The sequence below is a fragment of the Ostrinia furnacalis genome, unplaced genomic scaffold, assembly GCF_004193835.3.
Source record: "Ostrinia furnacalis isolate ACB-3 unplaced genomic scaffold, ASM419383v2 OfSCF0666, whole genome shotgun sequence".
Taxonomy (NCBI): domain Eukaryota; kingdom Metazoa; phylum Arthropoda; class Insecta; order Lepidoptera; family Crambidae; genus Ostrinia; species Ostrinia furnacalis.
Window position 1 is genome coordinate 221286 of NW_021130905.1, and position 22399 is coordinate 243684.

The following is a 22399-nucleotide window of genomic DNA, read 5'->3' on the forward strand; positions in this document are numbered from 1 at the left end:
GTTGACCGAAATTAATTATTTCCAAAATAGAGCAAGAAGTTTTAGCTTACAATAACTTCAATAATCGATTGTAATACACCAATAAATTGATTTTTCGCAAGGATAGAGAACTAAAACTTCTTGATTCATTTTGGAAATAATGATTTCTGTCAAGTAACCAAACTATTGCAACAGCGCTAGATCGCTTATAGAGAATGTCTATGTCGCACTAAAGTAAGGTGTACGTATGCAGTATGGTTAAATTCAACATAGCGAGTGTTATTTAATGCCAAAATCACGAAATCTTATGTGTAGTACGTATACATCGATGATATTTTGTATGAAAATATTTCAAAACAAAACTCTTTTTTTTCTTAACTCCAGGGATAGATTGCAGTGTGCTTCGGTTCACACATTAGTATTAGTCTGAGGAACAAAATGCACAATGGGTTGATTCTGGGCAGCACTTGGTCCAGACCCTGGCACTATCCTTTAGACACAGCTCCTTTGATATCCAAAGGAGGTCCATTCTTGCCTTCAATAATTCTCAGAAAATCAAGCACCTGATAAAATAACAGAGGCATGTGTCACAAAAGTATGCCAAAGTTAGAATAAACAATGTCTGGCCTTTTGTAAAAATTTTATTTATTATCNTTAAGGAAAGACAAAATGAGTTAGGATTACAAAGCGTGAAGTTTCAGTGATTTTTATGGGTTTTTTTCGGTGGCTAATAACTGTACTTCTAGGAGCCAATTACTGTGATTTTGGGGCCAATAGCTAAATTTAATGTGATCTCTGATATTTTTAAAATTATTATTGTAATTCTTATCGTATAACACCAAATAGGTACTAGCTTAAATAGCAGCAATATTGTTTTCTCATAATAAAATATAAAAAGGAAACAAAAGTCGAGTCTTTGTAACATTTTACACAAGTTAACTTACACAACGCTCTTAAAGGGCCAATAACTGTAGCAATCACCCTACGTGAGTTTCCATATTAAGCCACGTACCCTTTAGAACGTAAAATAGAGGATTTCTATTTGTTTCTAATAATTAGAGTCATGTTGATATTGATAATGTTGATGATCGACGCACTCGTTGTGATTGAATCCAAACCAAAATCCTCGGTTTTTAGCTCTAGTAAATTAGAGGGCCCTGCAGTGGACACGAAAATGACCTGAAAATGATGATGAATGTTATGACTGACGTACCCATCACCATTGTTCCAGTGGGCCTGTCGTCGGGCGCGTCATTCTCTAGCGCGGAAGGCGTGGGCGCGGGCGGCGTGGCGGGCCGCTACCGCCACCTGGCGCGCCGCAACTACTCGCCGCACAACGACAACTCTAGCGGTATGTACTTAAGGACCACTTTTGCTTGAACGGACACAGAAACAATTGAAATATGTATAATACAAAAAGCCAAAAGTGTTACTCTGAAAAGAGAATATTTATTTTTAATAAACTGCTTTAGTAACAATCACATATTTTACATAGAATTAAATAGGTAATTACCTACCTGAAAAGAGAAACAACATTTAAAGCTATTTGCTTCACAATTAAAATATTCCTTTAGTTTTCCGTACAGACGCCATTAAACAAAAACAATCTGTCAAATCAAACTTTTTTTAAAAACCATAGTGTATCATTTTAATAGCAATGAGGGTCTATAGTGAGTCTCATTACATAATATGTATTTATTTATACAGTGCCATATAAAATTGGACTAACATTCTTAGCTCACTAGATGCCGCCACCTTCGTCTTTACTTTGGGCAATTAAAATAATCTGAAGAAACTGTTACACAATTTCCATATAAAGAATTATACAAATTAGGTACTCTGTGATGACGGATACAATGAGAATTGGTACAAAACCTAATCAATCAACGTAGCGAAGTCTCTGTCTAAGGGAAAGTTAAACGATCATTCGACATATTGTCCACAACCTGGGCAATGGACAATTTGACACCATTCCCCAATAATTCGAAATCAAAACTCTTCTAAAAAGGGGTCATCCATAAAGTACGTCACACGTAAAGAGGGGGGAGGGGATTGACAAAGTGTGACATGGTGTGACAAGGGGTGGGAGGGGTCCTAAGTTTCGTGACATCACATTTCAATTGTTTCAAATATTTGATATAATGTTGATTTCATAAAAAAAAAGTACTTAATTTAACCCATTAANGTACAAAATCTATGGGAGAGTTTCGTTTTGACAGTTTTAAAAAGTACGTCATTGATTGGTGGTGTCAACATGTCTATTTTAATATCAACATTAACAGCAGAAAAATTAACGATACATTTTTCAAAACCATTATCATGCTCAATGAGGGCTATCGTTTTAGCGCTCACCAGTTAGCGCCACTGTAGAGTAAGGTCCTGTCACTTGCTAGTCGCGAAGACAGTGGCACCAACTGGTGAGCGCGAAAGTGGTAGGAGGACTATCGCATTTGCACTCATCAAGATGGCGCCACTGTAGAGTAAGGTCCTGTCACTTGCTAGTCGCGAAGACAGTGGCACCAACTGGTGAGCGCGAAAGTGGTAGGAGGACTATCGCATTTGCACTCATCAAGATGGCGCCACTGTAGAGTAAGATCCTGTCAATCGCCAGGGGTGCCAACTGTTAAGTATAAAAACGATAGCCCTCATTATCTGGGTTTATAGCAATTCGCATCTTCCGCATTTTTTTTTATTTGTCCCCAGGCTGCGGCTTCGACAGCTCGTCCCTACGGCTGGACTCGCAGCTGGCGGCGCTGGAGTCGCGGCTGGAGCGGCCCGTGCCCGCCGTGAGTTACCCCGCCCCCCTCCCGCAGGCCCCGCCCCCGCCGCACTCCAGTCCCCGCCCGCACGCCAGCTACTACTGAGCGGGGCAGTGTTTAACGATAAACTGTCGACGGTGAAGGCCAAACTAAGCGTATCGAGCCATAATTTGACGATAGGTCATTTTGAGCAATACTATAACACAGTTTTTTAACCTTTTTCATGACGCGACCCCCCTGGGTGGAAAAAAATTTTTGCGACCCCCCGACCGCTTGCTTTTTTTCATGAATTTTATAATGTTACAAATATGTTGTAGGAACCGAATATTTAAATCCATACAACATTTATGCATTTGCATAATTATTAGATTTCGAATAAATCTATCTTTATAACTTTACTGTTTTTTTACTGAGGTAGTTTTTACGATCTCTCGCGACCGGGGGGTAAAGAGGCTTGGCGACCCTCCAGGGGGTCGCGACCCACAGGTTGAAAAACTCTGCTATTACGGAAATACTATCGTAGTTTTACGCCCGGTAGTATCGACAGTTTTTGGTTATTTCTGACAGTTTTTGAAAAATAAAATACTATAACACACGGCGATATTATCGACAGCACTATCGATGTACTGCATACTTTCCGAATTTATCTATCGATAGTGAAACTTGATGGTTCCGCAACACTAAACTGGGAGATTCTCATTGAAATATTGGGAACAAGTGGCTATTGAGAACATCTCACTTGCACCCCAGCCCCCGCCAAGTAGTTGGTAGTAATTGTAATTCAGTAGTAGTGTAGAATGGGGTGACTCAGGCAATAGGAACACTGACAGTTTGGAAAGGAGTGTAAAAAGGCTCGAATTAAAAATAACACACAAACTACATTCTCAAGATATGGTACGAATATTTTTGGGAAACAAATACCTAATAAAACAAATGATGATTAAAATCACATAATATACAAATCTTACGAATTGAATTGCGAAAAACTATTAAATGAAACGAATATCTGTGCCTTACTGTACTATACCTCTCGCTTGTACTCCTAGGGTAAAAGCGAGAGGCATGGTTATGACTTTATCCATAAACAATTTATAATCTGCTCAATCACGATATTCTGTAACTCTTCTAGAATCTACATTCTGTAGGATGTTAAAAACATTCCGAGTATATTCCGTTTCCTCTAACATTCCTTCGTCGATGTACAAACGAACAATCACAATAACGCTTAGTTTTTGTGTTTTGTGTGATTATAGTATGAGTGAAGTGATTTACGCCTAACAAAGCTTTCTAACCAAAACTGTATACGTTGCAATAATAGAGCTACATAACATAATTATTATACAAAATTGAGTACATAGATATTCTGATATGAGAGGAAAATTTTATATAAAAAATTTTATTTTAAAAATTTCTACTGATGATCGGGCATTGTAATTGGCTTTCTGCCTAAAAACATTAAAAAAATAGCTAAAAACTACTTTTCGTAGTGCCTTAATAGTGTCTTAAATAAAACACTCAATACTGATGGTGCCAATAAATAGTTACATAAGTATATTTTAGGAATCTCTAATTATGATATTCTATTGGACTTATTCTCCACTAGTTACGAACCTAGTCTAGTTAATGTATGTTAAGGTGCTCTAGCGATATAGGCCAAAAATCGGAATAACCGTACTTAGTTGAGGGCGAAAAATAGTGTTCATTAAGTTTATGTTCATATTTAGGTTTTCTGTTAGCCAATGAAGAGTTGGCAGCTGAGTGAACCCAATTTGAACATAATCTTATTAAAAATCGCTTAGTATTATGGATGTGCCAATTTTATAAATAAAAAATGGCGATTGTGTTTGCGTCAGTTACTTTGTAACTATGATGTTGGAAGTTATTTTTCGTCACCAACTCGCAAATTTAGACACAGCTCCTTTGATATCCAAAGGAGTTCCATTCTTGCCTTCAATAATTCTCAGAAAATCAAGCACCTGATAAAATAACAGAGGCATGTGTCACAAAAGTATGCCAAAGTTAGTATAAACAATGTCTGGCCTTTTGTAAAAATTTTATTTATTATCGCGGTCATGATTTTTTGTATTATACAGTTTACTTGCGTGTAACAATTTTCTTTATTTTTCTATTTATTTTTTAGGTTAAGCTATTAGTCGACAACATCAAATACTGTACTAAAAAAGTATTTTGATTGCAAATCGAACTATTGTTAGTAGTACCTACATATCCACATGAAATGTTGTAGCCCTTGGAATTGTGTTATTTCTCTGTTACCTAATTTATCTTTAAAATGTTAAAGCTAAAATTATGGTGTTGTAACAAACAAGTATTACACTAGCAGATAGACATTATTCTATACACATGAGGCTTGGCTTACAATAAGGATATTTTAAGTAAAAATAACACTATTTTTGTAAGATGTATTCTGTGTGTATTTTCAGAAGCATGTTTAGAATAAAGATAATGTTTTGTTTGTCGTAGTTTTACTTGCTTTACCTAACCCTAAGCGAACAGAGTGTTTTGCGTGCTCACAAGAATTAAAAGTACATAATATTTAACAGCGTTAGCAATGTAACAATTTTTGTTGGAGTGTGTCAATGATCCTGCTAAAGATGTTTATCACTCTAAAATCAGCACACTACCCATAATTTGAATAAAAATTAATTTTAATCAGTGTTTAGAATATTAAATTATTCTAATTTTTTCAAAAACCTACAGTGCTTGTATTAGAGTGGTGTCGTTATACTTTCTTCGGGCGTCGACTTCCGTGCCAGGTAAGAACTAATATTGTTTGTATTGTTCATTGTGCCAGTTCATTAACTCGGTAACTGAGTATGTAGTTGCTCAACACCTGTTTAACATAATATAACTACATTATGTGATTGTTATTGCTTTATAACATTGAAATGTAGAGCACACTTTTTGGATACATTGTTTACGAAACACCCGTCTGGGTTACAGAATACAGACATTAATTTCAACTGAAATTATTTCTCTTTTAATTGTTACTGTTTTTACCTTTTAAAGTTACACTCGATGTAGTAATATTACAACAAACACAAACTGTACTTCGACGTAATCACGAAACGGTACATTTTTTCATAGTAGACAATACGTTATTTACATTTATTATTCATAGCTGACCCGGCGAACTTCGTACCGCCTTAGCGTAGAGATTTTCTTAATATTTTTTTCCGTAAGAACCATCCTTGGACTTCCACAAACATTTAAAAAAAAGAATTATCGAAATCGGTTCAGCCGTTCACACGTGATGCCGTGACAACGCGAAACGGGTTTCATTTTTATATATATAGATTATTCCTCTGAATTGAATCAATATTTGGACCAGTCAGTAATTGTAAAGTTATGAACCAAAGATTACAAACATAGAATGCCACAGCGTGAATTTTGGTGTATTGTCTGAACAATTTACCTGTTTATAGCGAGGTCTCTGCTGCTTCCCCGGACTCAGTACGGTGGGGGCCCGCGGGGGCAGCGGGCGGGGGGAGGAGGCGCTGCTGCTGGAGCGCCAGGGCCGCGCCTCGCAGCAGACGCGCTCGTCCAGCCTGCCGCCGCCGCCCTCGGCGTTACCTCGCCCGCCCAGGAAGCCGTCCGCTAGGAACACCAGATACGAGCGCATGGAACACAGAGACGCACGAAAGGTAGGCTCATCCAGATTATCGACAGCTTCAGGCTGCGACTGCATAGCAAACTACGAGTACATTATTCTACTTACATACACGGAACCTTTTGAGCAGTTGTGACGGCTTAGAGAATCAAATCTAGTGTCTTGAATGGTTCTGCCTGCTCGGGTGGAGTGTTCCACAGATTCGTGTCATAAGGCTTTGCTAGTAAACGCTCGTCCAGCCTGCCGCCACCGCCCTCGGCGTTACCCCGCCCGCCCAGGAAGCCGTCTGCTAGGAACACCAGATACGAGCGCATGGAACACAGAGACGCACGAAAGGTAGGCTCATCCAGATTCGTTCGTTCGTTTCAGCCGAAAGACGACCACTGCTGGACAAAGGCCTCCCCAAGGATTTCCACAAAGGCCGGTCCTGCGCCGCTCGCATCCAGGCACCTCCCGCGACCTTCACCAGATCGTAGGTCCACCTAGTGGGAGGCCTGCCCACGCTACCTCTTCCGGCTCGTGGCCGCTACTGAAGAACTTTCCTGCTCCATCGGCCATCAGTTCTTACGAGCTATGTGCCCCGCCCACTGCCACTGTCAGTCACTTTGGTACGTTCAATACGAGCGCATGGAACACAGAGACGCACGAAAGGTAGGCTCATCCAGATTAGAGAAGCAAATCTGGTGTCTTGAATGGCTCTGCCTGCCCGGGTGGAGTGCCCCACAGATTCGTGTAATAAGGCTTGGTAGTAAACGCTCGTCGCCCGTAGAATTTCAGGCTTGCCAGAGCCTCTGGGCAACTTTATGTCTGAGTTGTATTAAAAAGTTCAGTTTCATTATAATTTTCATTTTCTTTCGTAAAAAAATTTGGCACGAAAGTTAAAAGGCTAAATGTGCGTGTAACGTCTCTTATCTTACCTAATTATAATTTTAATTTTATTTCGCAAAAAAAATTGGCACGAAACTTTAAAGCTTATTTATTTATGCTAAATGTGCGTAACGTCTCTATCTTACCGTAGTTAGTGGTAGCTTTTGTTCTCTTTAACAAGAAAAAAATACCTTGTGTCGGCATGAATTGGAAGTTAATTGCATCGCTCTGTTGGATTTTAACCTTACAAGTCAATTCCAACTTTTTATTGAGGTAAAACCATCAGGAAGTTAGTGCATTATGAATAATTCAATAGCATTTATTGAAACAATAATTGCATTTATTTTTTACTATGTTTTTTGTTGTTTGTTTCATTATTACGATATTTTATACAGTCGCTATTGAATGATCGAAGATAGATTAAAATCAATTTAATAATACGTTAATTGATATTACGATTGCATTATATTTTTTGACTTAGAATCGAATATTCTTCCTCTTACATATCCACCTATTCTCTTTTTAGGATTCTGATGGATCTGGGTCCATAGCGTCGAGCGCATCCCGTAGCTCGCCGCTACCCTACGACACAGTGAGGAAACTGCCCTCGGTCCCGACTTCAGCGTCCCTTCCCGCGGCGGAATCCCGGGAGTCCCTCGTGCGGCCCCGGGATTCCAGCCTCCCTTCGCCCTCCAAGCTGGCAGTGTACGCCGCTGNTGCCGCTGCCAGAAGGCGGTCGGCGGAATCTGCGAAGGACAACAAAAGAGGACATCACTACAGAATTCAGTTCTAAGCTTGTTGATTTAGCCAATGACAGATGAATTAACACACCCTCAGGTAAAAAGTAGTCTTCAAGTTTTTTCTGGAAAACTGTTTACTTACGTGCAGTGCTTAGAAGCCAATGAAGTTTTTTTTGAAGAAGAAACACTTTGAAGAAACCCTAGTTGTCAACAGCTTGTTAATATTTTAAAAGGAAAAAATTAAAGAAGAAAAAGAAACTCGAAGTTCAATACCCATGATTTAAAATGGCTAAGATAAATGGTGCCGAATATGTAAGTAAAACGACAAGTTGCGCTTTTCAGACTAAAGACAGCTTGGCTCGTGTTGGACGAGTTAAACGAGTTAGCCGCCTGTAGCCGGGCTACTTTTACTGCCTATCCGTTTAAACAGCAGGTTCAGAGTGGAACACTGGCAAACTTCTTGACGAACAATGTATTGTGAGTAGATAAAATAACTTGACTTACATGTATATTCCAAGATACGGGGTAACTGCCCCTTTATTACTAAATTTTTCAGGAGCTATAATTTAGCTGTATTTATATCAAACAAATTAATTAAGTAGCACAGTTTAAAAGTGTCCACATTTAAGAAGGAAGCTGATAAAATAGTCAATGGTTATAGAACAATAGTAAGATGATGTGTTTTGAGTTTTGACCAATCTTCATGCAACCTCGTTATAATATTACGAGTAGAATATCCTAGAAAGTAAAGTAATACCACAAAATAGAAAAGTGTTACGTTTTGGGTATAAGTAAAAGTAAAATTAAATATTAACGTGTGTTTGCGTGTTTGTATAAAAATTACATCTATTTACTTTGTTAACAACAGGTCCTGCTAAAATTGGTTTTAATTCAGTTAGCAATGAACTGGTTTGGGTACTATTTGAATTTGTAATGAGGATTTAATAAACACTTCTGGCCTGGTTAAAATTAGTCTAGTCATTAATACGTCCATAAAAACCTCGGATGTAAATCGGTTGTACTTAATAATTAAAAATAATTTAAACTTACAAAATAGTTATTATTTAGGTAAGTAGGTATGTAGAGGATATTTTGTTCAACAACCAAATAACAAAGTATATTTTATTTTATCGCATTTAAATTGTCAAAATAGCTCAAATAATAATTAAGTTTACAACTATGGTATTATCAAATAAGACTTATGATGAGTTCGAAGATCGTTGCATCTATTTCGAAATGAAATTGTTTGTACTACGGTGATGGCTCTAACACCTTGACTTGTCTATATTCGCACTGTGTATATTCCCATAATAAATAAAGCTACGTAAATTAATGAAATATATTTCAGAGAAAATTATAAAATACTTCAGAAAAAATATAATTTAAAATTGCTAAAGGAAAGAAGAACCACAAAATATCTTGTGTTAAACTGTCTGTTTCTGAATATATGCAAGTTATATTAGTTTTTATACAAATTTTAAACACATTGTGCGTCTATAGATAACGTCCTGACTGACAAGATATCTGTAAAATACTGAGCTCATTTTAATCATGTAGAGTCAGCGAAATTGTCAACACTTACTTATTTGTTAAGTATTATGTAGTGTAATACATACCTTGATGGTGTCTTAATTAATTAAACTTTATTTTAGTTAAACTTGGATATCAATAAGCGCTGACTCTACATTTATCATACATAATTTATCAATTTGGTTGTTGTGAACTTCATTGTGTGGATTACATGTAATTATAATTTCATGTTTTTTCAAATTTGTTTGTTTCTCGTCCCACCTTTTTATGAAAGAATGTGTGGTTTTATAACAAAATTTGTGTATTGCAAATAAATGAGACGATTGTGTTACGTAGTGTTTATTATTTAATAAATTACGAATGCGAAAGCGATAAATCGTATTATTTAATTGGTCAATAAAATAAATAAGTTTTGAAAAATATCCCAGAAGATCGTCGTTACCCTACGTCTATGTTTAAGATGTGTGAGATATTAATGAACACATAAAGGATAATATTATGTAACAGGTTTACAGGCGTGTGCAAGGCAGTCCTGTAAGGCAACTCTCTCAAGAGAATGTGTCACGTTTTACCAACAATAAACTTTTGTTAAAAACATCAAACAGTTTATTTAAAATCAAGAATGTAGTAGTTGAATAAACTGATCCGTTGCTATTCATAGGGCCCCTCCGTTTTTGATTGAGCTGTAGTAGGGAGTTCATTCTGTGTATTCTTATGGTAATGATCTACAGCCTTGATCCTGACATTGCGCCTGCACGGCCTCGATCGCTCGCGCAAGGCAACGTGTCGTGGCAATATTTGCACAATTACTTATTTACAGATAGAATAAACTGTATTAAAGAAACGTGCAATACCTACATTGTTTCTAAAAATAAATAAATGAAACGCTTGTTATGAATTTATTACCTTTTGTTTAAAGCTGAGTTGCACCACCTAACTTTGACCGTAACTATAACTATAACCCAATCCCATTCATTACATTTCATTTTAATCGGCTGAATCGGCAAAAAAGGATCGAAAATATTTAAACACCATGATAAAAATAAAGATAAAATTCACCGGAATTTGGTCGCATGTTATCAACGGATCTGGCGCATGTGTGGTCTTGCCCCGGGTTTATTTGTGTAGTTCTGATATTTGGTCTGTCAAAATATTATTATCCGATAAAATGTTGTCGTAAATATTTACTTAAAATATTTAGTATATTCTGTAAAACTGTACCGCCAGGGAGTGAAGCCTTTTCTTTAGTTTTTGAATGCTTTCAGACTCAGTTAATCAAAGATCGCAATAATCAAAGTAATTAAATGGAATAAGTATGTAGTTAGTAAATATAAGTGTCGACGCGTATATCGAAATACGAACTTAAAAATATACAGCAGTAGAGCAGGCAAGGTAATATTTTCAACGTGTACCGTTATATTAAAAGTATGGTTTTACCAGTAATCAAGTGGACTGAACGTGTAATGGTAATTACAGACGATTCGAAAACACAAACAAGCTAAAACGTTCATAATTTCCGCGATACGAGAAAGAAAATAACGTCGGTACCTAATTACAGAGCTCTACCTATAGCGGCGAATGCTCCGCGTGCTCGACTTAGTGCCATAACACACTTTTTTTTTAAAGTTCGAATGCCGCCATTAAATTAACATTGTCGAATTACCTCCTCATAATTCGGTCTTTTAACTCAAAATTGCTGAAAATTCCCGGACCTTATCGTTTTATTATGTGGTGTAACTAGGTATGCGGTAAAGGCAAGAAACTGAAGCAGTTTGAGAGTGATTTTCAAACCATCAAATGGGTGGAAATCTGGATACAATCAGTTCTTAGGGGGTTAGTCTTGGAGACAAAATGACAACAAGAACAAAAACTAAATCTTCATCCAATCTGTGTAATTTTTTGAGAAATAAATTCAACAATATTTTTAAAAGCTATTCTCACACATTCGCATGTTCAATGGCCTCTCAAAGTGTGTCGACACTGGCGACCTACGATTACTTCGGAACCGGCCAAGACCGGTTTTACGATTCGCAAATGACAGCATCGAATGCTTACTTCGTATGTACTTAGCTGAATAAACGCGTGATCATGACTGACTTTCAATAATTTTTCGCTGAAATAAACTCGTAATCCGTCAAAAACATGCAACTAAGTTTATTAAAGTTTAACTAAAATACAAGATAGAGAAAGCAAGTATAACATCCGTTTTAAGCATCTAAAAATTCTGAAGAAAAGATGAACAGGTCTAAAAAGCTCAATATTTCAGCTATAAAAAACTTAATGGTAAGAACGCGTAGTTCTTTGAAAACATTAGTACCTACAATTTAAGTTCTGTAGATGGCGCTCGCTATCGTAGGTACGCTTCGCTGTTCGTTCATTTCGATCGATGCTCGTGCAATTATTTGGTCAAGGGTCTCAACTTCGTTGAAACTTGAAAGTGCAGCATGACACTGACACCGAATAAAACCTTAATTGGGCAGAAGATGTATCTAAAATGGGCTACTGTCATAACTCGCAGACCGCACAGATATAACGGCACGCAGACCAGTTTCTCTGACCAACTTTCACTCGCTGATGACGTGCTAATTCTCATGTGCACACTTAACTCTGCTGCAAGTGTTGCAACCTTCTAGCTACAAACTAAATAGACACGATTTTGCCATTCTTGTAAATCTACTCACAAATTCGTTATGGATCATTTATAACTTTTAGAAAGAATCTGAAGAGCGCCAAATGTTGTAACCGTCTTGAACTCTATCCTTTACTTATGTGCTAAAAATTCCGTAAACGGAGAATTTGTCGGAAACTTAATCTAGATTTTAGTGGGAGATGATGATGTGTGGTTTCTAAGTTACCTAACTGCCAACTATGATTATTATAATTTAAGTAAGGTAAAATTACAGTAGGTTCCAACATTGGTACCTTCTTCCCTTGCATTGAAAATTTTGAAAACTGGAACTGGAAAACTGAAAAGTCAATCATTGCAAAATAAAACGAGCAATTAGTTTGTTGTCTAAACTTATAACTAACAAGTATCGTCCTACGTTTAATTTTGCATTCGAACTACGCGGTCACGATTAATTTCCTGTAATAAAGTCGATTTAATTGCAAAAGATGCATCCAGAGGAAATTATCTTACAGATTTCTCCATGGTAGGAGACAAACGAGTTGGGATATAAATGCTCTCTGTATTTTTTTGTACTGTTAAGAAGTGGTTTTACTAGCTCTATTTGTTTACATTTGCTAGCCACTTACGGTTACCTCCAGTTATTCCCAGTTAATAAGGTCGGTGTTGTATAACGCGTCCGACAACTAGTGTGGTGATCGATTCCTCTTGACCCAAATGCGGTGGGTCAAAGCCATGTCGCGGCGTCTCGGCGGCAGAATAACAATGATCATCTCGCACGCTTGGGCCTTTTCAATATGCCCTTTAAATAGCCCTATTATGTTTTTCCCTATTTATATTAATTACAGAGGATGGCAGTTGGCAGTAGGATTAAAAGCCCTGAAAAGCATTATTGTCGTCTCATTTTTTCTAAAGGTGGACAAACAACCGTATAGTTACAAATAATCTTATTTCTTCGAGAAGCTAAAAAATATATAATAACAGATTCAATCTTTGACCTTAATACTATTTTCAATGATGCAGTGTGTTGTCAATCATAAAATGATATTTCATACAAATAGGTACCTACCTACTTAACTTTACCTACTTAATAAAGAAGATAAACTGCGAAGTAAATTAAAATTGACCTCTAGATAAAGACTACGCAATCTACTACTAAATACGTAGGTAAGTGATATTATTTAATTTGTGAATAATAAGAATACAGGCTTTTTTCTTGGAACTCGCACAGATAGCGCAAAAATTCGTAACCTACTTTAGGAACAGCGACTCTACCTGAAAAAAACTGAAAATTCTCTTTAATAATTTAATATCAAAAGCGAATAATTGTTTAACTGATTAACGACTAAAATTAACACCTTCCAGTAGCTATACCTGATTGACAATGTTTAGATCTCTTCCGATATGCTACGAAATTACGAATTGCTACGAGCCTACGATCTGCTGAAAACAGGCCTGTTATTGGACTTAAAATAAAGCATAAATTAAGGATAAAAATGACATCACATTAGAAAATGGAACTCCGGATTGATCCGTATGTTCTAGGTGCAATTTTGATGCTACCTATGATTGCAAAATAATTAAGTACTCGTAGTAGTGATTCGAACTCAGGCAAGACAAATCTTCGCAGATTTCATAGTGTCTTACTTTGTGTGTGATTACGCACGTTCAATACTTATTCAATGTGACTCTATTTACTCAAGCGTGTGAAAATCTGCCCAGTCTAGACGGAGGGAGTATGTGAAATAATACCCGAAAAATTCTGTCCGAAAATTATGTAGAGACGCTGCTCTCGCCTCGCCACTGAAGCCGAAGTAATACGGTCATAGAAGGACTTAAATGTACCTACCTTGTTTAGTTACTGTGTTACATAAGTTGTAAGAGTTAAGTGATTAGGTGGTTAAAGGGTGTCGTGACAATTGAGAAGTAATATACCGACACAACCGATTAATTAGTTAAATTCGCAAATCAGCTCGATACTTCTGGAAAGAGTAGTGACAGGGAAAATTGAAAGGGACCGATGCCCGTCTTCACCATCAATCCCTAATTTTTAAGTGACCCCTATTAAAACAAAATGCCTGTTATGTGTTACCATATGGGTCACTTAAAAATTAGGGATTGATGGTGAAAACGGGCATAAGACTTAAAGAAAAGGGCTGTCGAAGTATTGAAGAGGAGACTATCCTGAACACCGCAGCAGGATAAAGAAGTAACGAAACAGAGTGTAGATCTGGCCTAAACGGAAGTAAACAGTCGTAGATCAACGATAAATAAGAGCGGGCAGACGCGGCCGCCTCGCGCATCTAACCCAATTCCGCGGTATCGGCTTTCACAACGCGTTGCATCACGCGGCACAACGGTACAATGGCGCTGGTACGCGTACGAACTTGAGCGGCGCGCGCGCATATCAATGTTGCCGAGAAAAGTTACTTTCGGTGGAGCTGCCACGGATTTAGTGAAAAATAGAAAACAATAGAGCCCAATTTAGGTATAGGAACATAATTCTACATTTAAATTGTGCGGTGAAAATTCATTCATAAAAATGAACTTCATACCTTACGCTACGCTGTTGTAAATGTTTATTGTAATATAGTAGTTAATCATAATACCTACATGTTAAATATTATATTAACTACTTCTACTATTTTACGAAGTTTGTAGTTTAAATAAGCTTTTTGATTAATCATGAGAAACCAACTCGTGACGTCTACTTCAAGTTAATAAGGGTTTATAAATCCAATTACAGACTTAATTGTTTTGATTAAGATTAATGAATCTTGGGATATTATAGACGGACAATAAATAGTTATGTGCTAAATGTCGAATTAAGGATAAAAGCTCGACTCGTAAAATAGAGTTAAGAAAACTTAATGTGCGTAATATACCTATCGTAAGTTGAAACTCGAACTACGTTTGATTGGAAATTGGATGAATCTTGAGCGACTGATCCCATCCTTTGCCTTGGGGTGCTTGGGCGTAAACAGAAATTGTAATTTCTTAAAATCTCAGACAGATTTAGGTCGATATAACCTATTGACCTTTTTGTGTACGGGTGTATTGAGTTCTAGAACATCAGTGGGCGGCAATTAATACCTTCAAGGGTATTCGTTCATAATAGATATTTATAAGGACTTTGATTACTTACTTAGAAAAATCAAATTTATGAGATCAAAGCTTTGGAAATTTAATTTAGGTATGCCGTCGTTTAGATTTTCGTGTCACTGGCTATGTATGTATAAGTAGAGACGTAGAGACTTTTCCAAGTGGTCATTACACTTGTTTCTTCTGAGTTTTCTGAAGTCATGACAAGCATAGGTAGGTATCTCCTAGACAAGACATTAGATAAATTTCAGTTGACTTACGATTAGGTTGATGCATGGGACTTTCATTCAGGAAACTTAAAATATCCCAACTAATATTATAAATGCGAAAGTAACTCTGTCTGTCTGTCTGTCTGTCTGTCTGTCTGTCTGTCTGTCTGNCAAGATATTGAAAAACTGGTTGCTGATCCTGAAAGTGCTTCATGAGCTCTTTCAAACGGTACCAATAATAGGGTACAGAATAAACTGGATCTACCTGAAAATTCAATGTTTCCAGCTTCCATACTAAATGTATGCCAGACACACAATATTAGAAGTTTATTTTTTTTATTGAATAATAAACTATTAAAATAAACTCGTAAATTGTATTCATCTTTAAAATTATTCATAAAAACATTAGTTTTAGGCTTTTACTTGCTACAATATTGTCAGGAGATGTCATGACTGTGGTAGTACTAAATGTATGGAAGAAGGAAACATTGAATTTTTGGATAGATCCCGTTTATTCTGTAACCTATTATTGACACCATTGGATAGAGCTTGTGAAGCACTTTTAGAATCAGTAATCAGTTTTACGATATCATGTGTAGTTTTTAAAATAATGTGACTTTACAAAATCTATGGAAGCTGGAAACATTGAATTATCGGATAGATCCAGTTTATTCTGTAACCTATTATTAATACCATTTGATAGAACTCATGAAGCACCTTCAGGATCAGTAACTATTTTTTTCATATCATGTATAGTTTAGAAATAATCGAGTGAGATCACTTATCGTTTCCACCCTGTATAGATAATACGAGTAGGTCATGTACTCATGATGTCCATGAGAGTGGAGATTATGGCAAACCCCTCCACTAAAGTGTAGAAGGCTCCCGTCCAGCAGTGGATTGTAAAGGGCTGTTGCTGATGATGATGGTGGCATGGTGCCAAAATAAATTATGATCAAGCATGGTGTACAAAATCCCCCGGTTTCGGAATTGAGACTTAAATCAGAATCATTTCAGCAAAAGTACCTCGACTTCATGAGTTAAAAATAGGAGTCCTGAGGTGAATAGCTTAGACTTTCTAAGAAAACTACCCGCAGAAGCCTTATCTACTAACCATACTGAAGTAAATGAAACTTTAATGTAGGTAATTTCTTTAGTACGTTAATAAATGCTCTACTTTAGCAATTGCAAGAAAGTAGGTAGGTACTTAAGTTGTTTTTATTCGTTCAAGTACGTCAGACAAACTTATTTTTATGTAGAAATATCAATGACCTAGCTTAGTTCAATGACATTCATTCGTTAAACCTTTGACTTTCCGATTAGTTCGTTTCTTTCTTTTGAGGTGTTTTTTGGTAACGTGGTGTGGCTTTATACAGCTACTTTAATTCATATATGTGTGCGTTATTTATTTTCTACAATAATGGCCCATGTTTTGTACCGATGGAAGATATAATTTAGATTTATGCAAATAGAACAACACTTTCTTTTGTACGTTTATATTTTTGTGTAAAATAGCATGTAGTATTTAAAATACGTGTAGTATGTAAAATTGTATGTTAATATTGAAAGAAATACGACGCGTACTATATACGTACGACCTTGTCGTATAATTACTCAAGTTTCATGCCAATACAATGGTAAAATCGACAGTCAACGAAGATCGCTCCTAATAAGGCCACAGATGCGCTGTAAAATGGAGTTATAGCAGAATAGGCATCAGTTATGTGCCTTCTTTGTTTCTCTTGCTACCTTTGTTAAACATAGTAAGTAGATAAATATAATACCGTGTGATTTAAGAGTAACGACTGTTCTGGAGTTTCATTAGACGTGAATTTTAATCATGAAAGTAAACTATGAAAAACTTTCAGATTCCATATTATGTCCTTCTTCCGAATCTTTTCCTTTCACGCATATTGCTTTTGTTCCTCCTAACTCAATTTTATACCTAAAATATATTAAAGTCCATATACTTAATGAAAGTAAGTAAGTATTTATTAACCTGTAAATGTAGAGTGCTCTCACTCTATCAAACCCAATGATAAGGAGCGGGAATAATCAATCAAACCGTATGTAGGCTACCTACTTAGTAGTAGGTAATCATAGAATGCTAAGGTCTTATTTATTCAGCTCAGAAAGTGCCAATACGAGGATAATATTATCAGCAATGGCCATTTCGTTGTTACAGCTTTTTGTTTTAAACACAAAATTGTTTTACGGAGACTTGATGATGTTTAACCATCGAAAGATTTAAAATTAACTAGAATACCTACTTAGGTATTTCATACATCTTGCAAATTGCATGCTTTATCTATCTCTACAGAAATAAAGAATTATTGTTATGAGTTGATATTACTCGTATGTATTGTAACATGTATGTATTTAGGTGTTATATTCACCAGTCACGTGTTCTACCATGCTGTACTAGCTATTTTGTTGTGGTAATACCTCACAGGTGATAGTGAGGATAGTATTACATTGTATGACGTAATCAACACATTCTGTTAATGTAGCGCATTAATGACAGGTGAGTGTAGAGTAACATTACATTTTACAAGTGTGATTGCTAATAATTAAGTACCTATACTATAACGTGAGGTTTTGCATCGACAGAAAACTTCTAGCAATGGCACAGAACAAGTAGGTGCCAGGCGATGGTGAAAACTGTCATTAATTTTTGCGTGCGAGCGTGGAAGTTGTGTGATGTAAAAATGTAGAGCACTCGAATACATTAAATATTAATAAATTTTAAATCAATTTACCTTATGTATGTAGGTATTTACCTATTCATTACTCATTTATTTTGCTCGTGTTCATTCATTATTATTACGTGATTAAATGTTTCAGTTACAATTTTATTTAAGAATTATCTTCGGAAAAGTTACGTAACAGCTACAAGTAGGTACCTCCCCTAGATGAGAGTTTAGTTACTTTTTATTATGTAATTTTACCCAGACAAATTAAAAAAACCGGAATATTTAAAGTTCAAAGAATACCAAAAATAACTAACTTTAACATAGGTAAGTTAAGATAAATAAATTCTGTGGTAGGGGGTTGAACAAAGTGTTCCAACTCTTTACCAGAAATTATCGACAATGATGCAAAAATACGCGGAAAACGGCAACAAAAACACGATCTGTTAAATTGCATCGAATGTCAACACGGCACTTCGGAAAATGACATGGAAACACGGAACAAAAACGGCGAGTTCCCACGTGCGCGAGCGACCGCGAACAATCACTCGGAAAGTTGTGCGAACCGCGCGATCTCGCGAAGAAAGTCCGGCGATCTTTGACGAATAAGGGTTGGCTTGCATCTGACAGCAGAAAAAAACTTTCCCATTCTTATTCTTCAAGTGTATGTATATGCGTTAGAGTTATATTTTTGGCGAATTTGACATAGTTAGCTAGCTAGCATTCTCAAAGACTTGGGCAGATAGTTAGCCTGCTGTTTACCATGCGGAAACGTTTTGCAGTAGGTAAGTACATGCATTGGTATCGTAGGTAGAGTACCTATCAAGTGTCTGTGGGCAGGTTACTGAGTCATAAAAGAATGAATGGAGTTTCATAGAATAATATTATTTATTTCAAGAAGAATCTTAGTTCAATTAAGATCTTAGACCTCTTTACCTAAGTTGCATAAATTACCTACATAAGACTTATGATTCCCTACAAAATACATGCCACTATGTCGATTTGGGATAAGATTAGATCAGAAAGATACAGGAGAAGGTAATAATAAATTAAAAACTTCTTTACATATGTATGTATGTTACTTTATCAGTTTTCCATCAACCTTTACGCTACAAGAACTCTCTAGATAGAGACAATGCTATAGTAAACTCGTTAAGGTGTCCCGCTCTAATGTGCGGGAATAAAATAGCGTAGCAAGCAAATATCCCTATGCGGAACGCGAATCAACCGTGAACCGCGAAAAAAACGCGCGCGGAGAAATTTCCTTCGTGCGTTCATGTTTTTGTTGCGTGCGAGTGCCTTGCCTTCGTAACGGAGCCTTTTTTGCTCATCGATCGATATTAGTGAGCGCATGAATTCAATTGCTTTTAGATTTCTTGTTACGAGGCTTGCTCCATCCTTCAATATTGTAATTAGATTGCTGGTATGGTAGCAAACGTCCAGCGTGGTAGAGCCGTGTTTGCTATACTTTCTTTGTCACATTGCGAATCAAATCCTAGCTAAGAAATCAAGTTTTCAGTAACTTAGTAGGTATTTAATTTGCCAATTCGACGCCATCATCATCATCATCATTTCAGCCATAGGACGTCCACTGCAGAACATAATAGGCCTCCCCTAATGATTTCCACAATGGCCGGTTGGTGCCGACGAATTCGACGCCCTACTTATTTTTAATTTAGCTTTTCGGATTGAGATTTATTTTCTGTAAAAAAATGAAAGCAATGGCCCAGTATGCTGCCCTGTGGTACACCAGACAAATGTATATTACGACTGTACTAATTCGCTTATTGACTTAAATCTCTTCTCACAGTTAGCTTTTTCCTTAAATAAAGCGAGTACCTATATACATACACATTAAATTATACTTTCATGATAAAATTTTATATACACACACCGGCAGATTTAGAGGAACGGAAAAAAAAGCATCAATATCATCATTATTTTAGGAAAAAAATGCCTAATTATGACATTATTTTTTAATTTAATTCTAAATATGAAAAAAATAATTGCCAACAGTATATTTTTTTAATTATTTTGTTTAAATTACCCCATCAACAGTTTCGTTGAGTGTTTTGAATTGAATGAANAAATAAATGAATGTAAAAGTAATAACTTTGCATGTTATATTAGTTTCATTTACTAAACGATATCCTTGGACACAAGTAAGGTAAAGACCCCCTTTGTGGGCACTGTAATTTGTTTTTGACCTGTTAAGGTTGATTTACTATAAAAAATTCTGTAAAATGAAAATTATTTCATAAATAGTTAAAACTGGAGATTAATATTGGGTATACATAATTTTTGAAATTTTTCTTGTTGGAGAAAGATAAAGAACCTTTTGTTGGCTATGATGGCATGGAAAAATCTGTCCAATAAAATTTTTGTGTGAAGGAACATTTATACTTCCTCGCAAACTTTTGCCTATGTTATTATAATATAAGAAGAGTAGGGTAGGTAGAATTTTTTTTGTAACTAAATATTTTCATTTTAAAAGATCTTCATTACACAAAAGTAACCTGAGTGAGATAATGTGGGTAAAGCAAATCAGTTTCGATTGCTACGTTTGTTATTTTTATGTAGAGTCCCTTGCGTAGCAGGTAGCCATGCACCGCCCGGCCGACGAGGGTGGACAGCCCTTAACTGCACGTGCAGAGTGCACCCTGCGATGTGAACTGTGAGTGATCACGAGAATAACTTCGCAGCTATTCGAGTTGATACTCATACCCAAGCTCATACCGTAGCGTGATAGCGGGATTAGCGGGTGTTCTCGGTCACACTCGGATCCACTCGGCTGTCTTCGCGCCCCTACTCTATCGCTGTTACGAGAGTGCGAGAGCGAAAGAACGAGACCTCATTCGTCCCCCTCTACTCTGCCGGGCCAGACTGTACGAACTCGACCAGTCTACCTCGAGCATTCGTAGGTGTACCCGCTGTCGATTGTCGGCGCGATTTCATCCGTCTTTTAATTCGTGTGTTCCTCGGAATTAACTTGTTATATCTCAAATATTTATACAAAAACAGTACTTTTATACCTTCAGTTCTGGACGTTACTGAAGCCAGTGAGTGTCAGATTGGTGATAGTGAAGTTGGGCTGGTCGCGCTACGTCGTCGTGCCTGAGTTGGCGTCGTCCCTCCGATTCTCGCGAGGTAAATGCCGAGACTCCTACGACGAGAGCGATCGCATACGTGGACAGAAACCGGACTGCGGTGTAGTGCTTATAATGCAATCTATTTTCTAATAACTGTGGAAACTAATTCGATTTGTCGACAAGAAGCGTCGTGCTAAGCGGAGTTGGAAAGAATTGCAAGTAGGTACCGTTAGCTGACGTCGCGGTCAGTGCTTGCTCGTGCTCGCAGAATTACTTTTTGAAACGCACAATTCTTTAACGTTAGTAAAGTTTTAACTTTTAGTTTTCCAACGAGCGCACTTGAATTGAAACTCATCGAAAATTACGGAAATCTCGACGCGCGTTAGCGAGTTTCATTGCCACAATCTTGATAAAAGCGGTTACGTATGCGGAAATAGAGACGCGCAACTTTATTGTTCCTCAATCACCGAGTGCCGGCCATGTGGCCTTTGTTTAAAAACTTTCAATGGCTCATTTTGTTCCATGTGACTTGCATATCGGAATCGCTGTAGCAAAAGAGAGTTTTACTGATTCCTGATCCTCCAATTAGGAATAATTGAATATTTAATTATGGGATGTTGATTAAAAACGCTCCAGCTTGTCTACGAGCGTACAAGGGCGTGGCAAGTGTCCAAGTGCTCCAAGGCTCACTGGGACCGCTTTTTCAACCGTGCTGCATGTGCCACTTGACAAATTTCGACATCGCCAGCGCTTGGGTCATATATTCAAACAGTTCTTTCCACTCTTCTTGTGGTCGGGACTTCGTGCTCAATATGTTCAACATTACGGCGCAGGAACTGAAAAAGCTTCCAGATGGCATGACTTCACGATTTATGACTTCAAATAATATTCGAGAAGCGTCTAGTTGCGTGATTTTCAAAGTTGAAACTAGTTGTGGCTCAAACACCGATTCCAATTCGAAAAAAATAAGGTAGTGGGTGTTCATTTTCAGTTTTTTACATGTAGTGCATGCAGTTTGGCATTATAATAGTTAAGTTTTAATTTAACTAAATATGGTGTTTTGCAAAAATGTAGAGCTGTGGCCACAATTTTACAAAGCGAAGGTCCGTTATTTCAACGAAATTTTCCGTCGAAGAAGTTACAAAGAAAACATACATTCAGCGACTCTACATTCTCGTAA

At 36.9% G+C, this 22399-nt stretch overlaps 2 protein-coding genes across 3 annotated transcripts in view; both read left to right on the forward strand.

The window, feature by feature from the left end:
• The window catches only part of LOC114366709 (angiomotin-like protein 2), a 28460-nt gene extending 18679 nt beyond the window's left edge, over positions 1–9781 (forward strand). The window contains exons 15-18 of the mRNA XM_028323660.1: positions 1211–1330; positions 2683–2765; positions 6182–6400; positions 7760–9781. Of these exons, the coding sequence (XP_028179461.1) occupies positions 1211–1330; positions 2683–2765; positions 6182–6400; positions 7760–8026 (689 nt within the window). The 3' untranslated portion in view covers positions 8027–9781. The remainder of the gene's footprint in view (positions 1–1210; positions 1331–2682; positions 2766–6181; positions 6401–7759) is intronic.
• Positions 9782–21024: 11243 nt separating this feature from the next.
• Positions 21025–22399, forward strand: part of LOC114366706 (uncharacterized) — a 50336-nt gene continuing 48961 nt past the window's right edge. The window contains exon 1 of one of the 2 annotated variants that reach the window (XM_028323650.1): positions 21025–21277. The gene's annotated coding sequence lies outside the window, so the exon portion shown is untranslated. Of the gene's footprint in view, positions 21278–21416; positions 21439–22399 lie in introns of those variants that run through there. The other variant, XM_028323652.1, reaches the window with a different exon arrangement.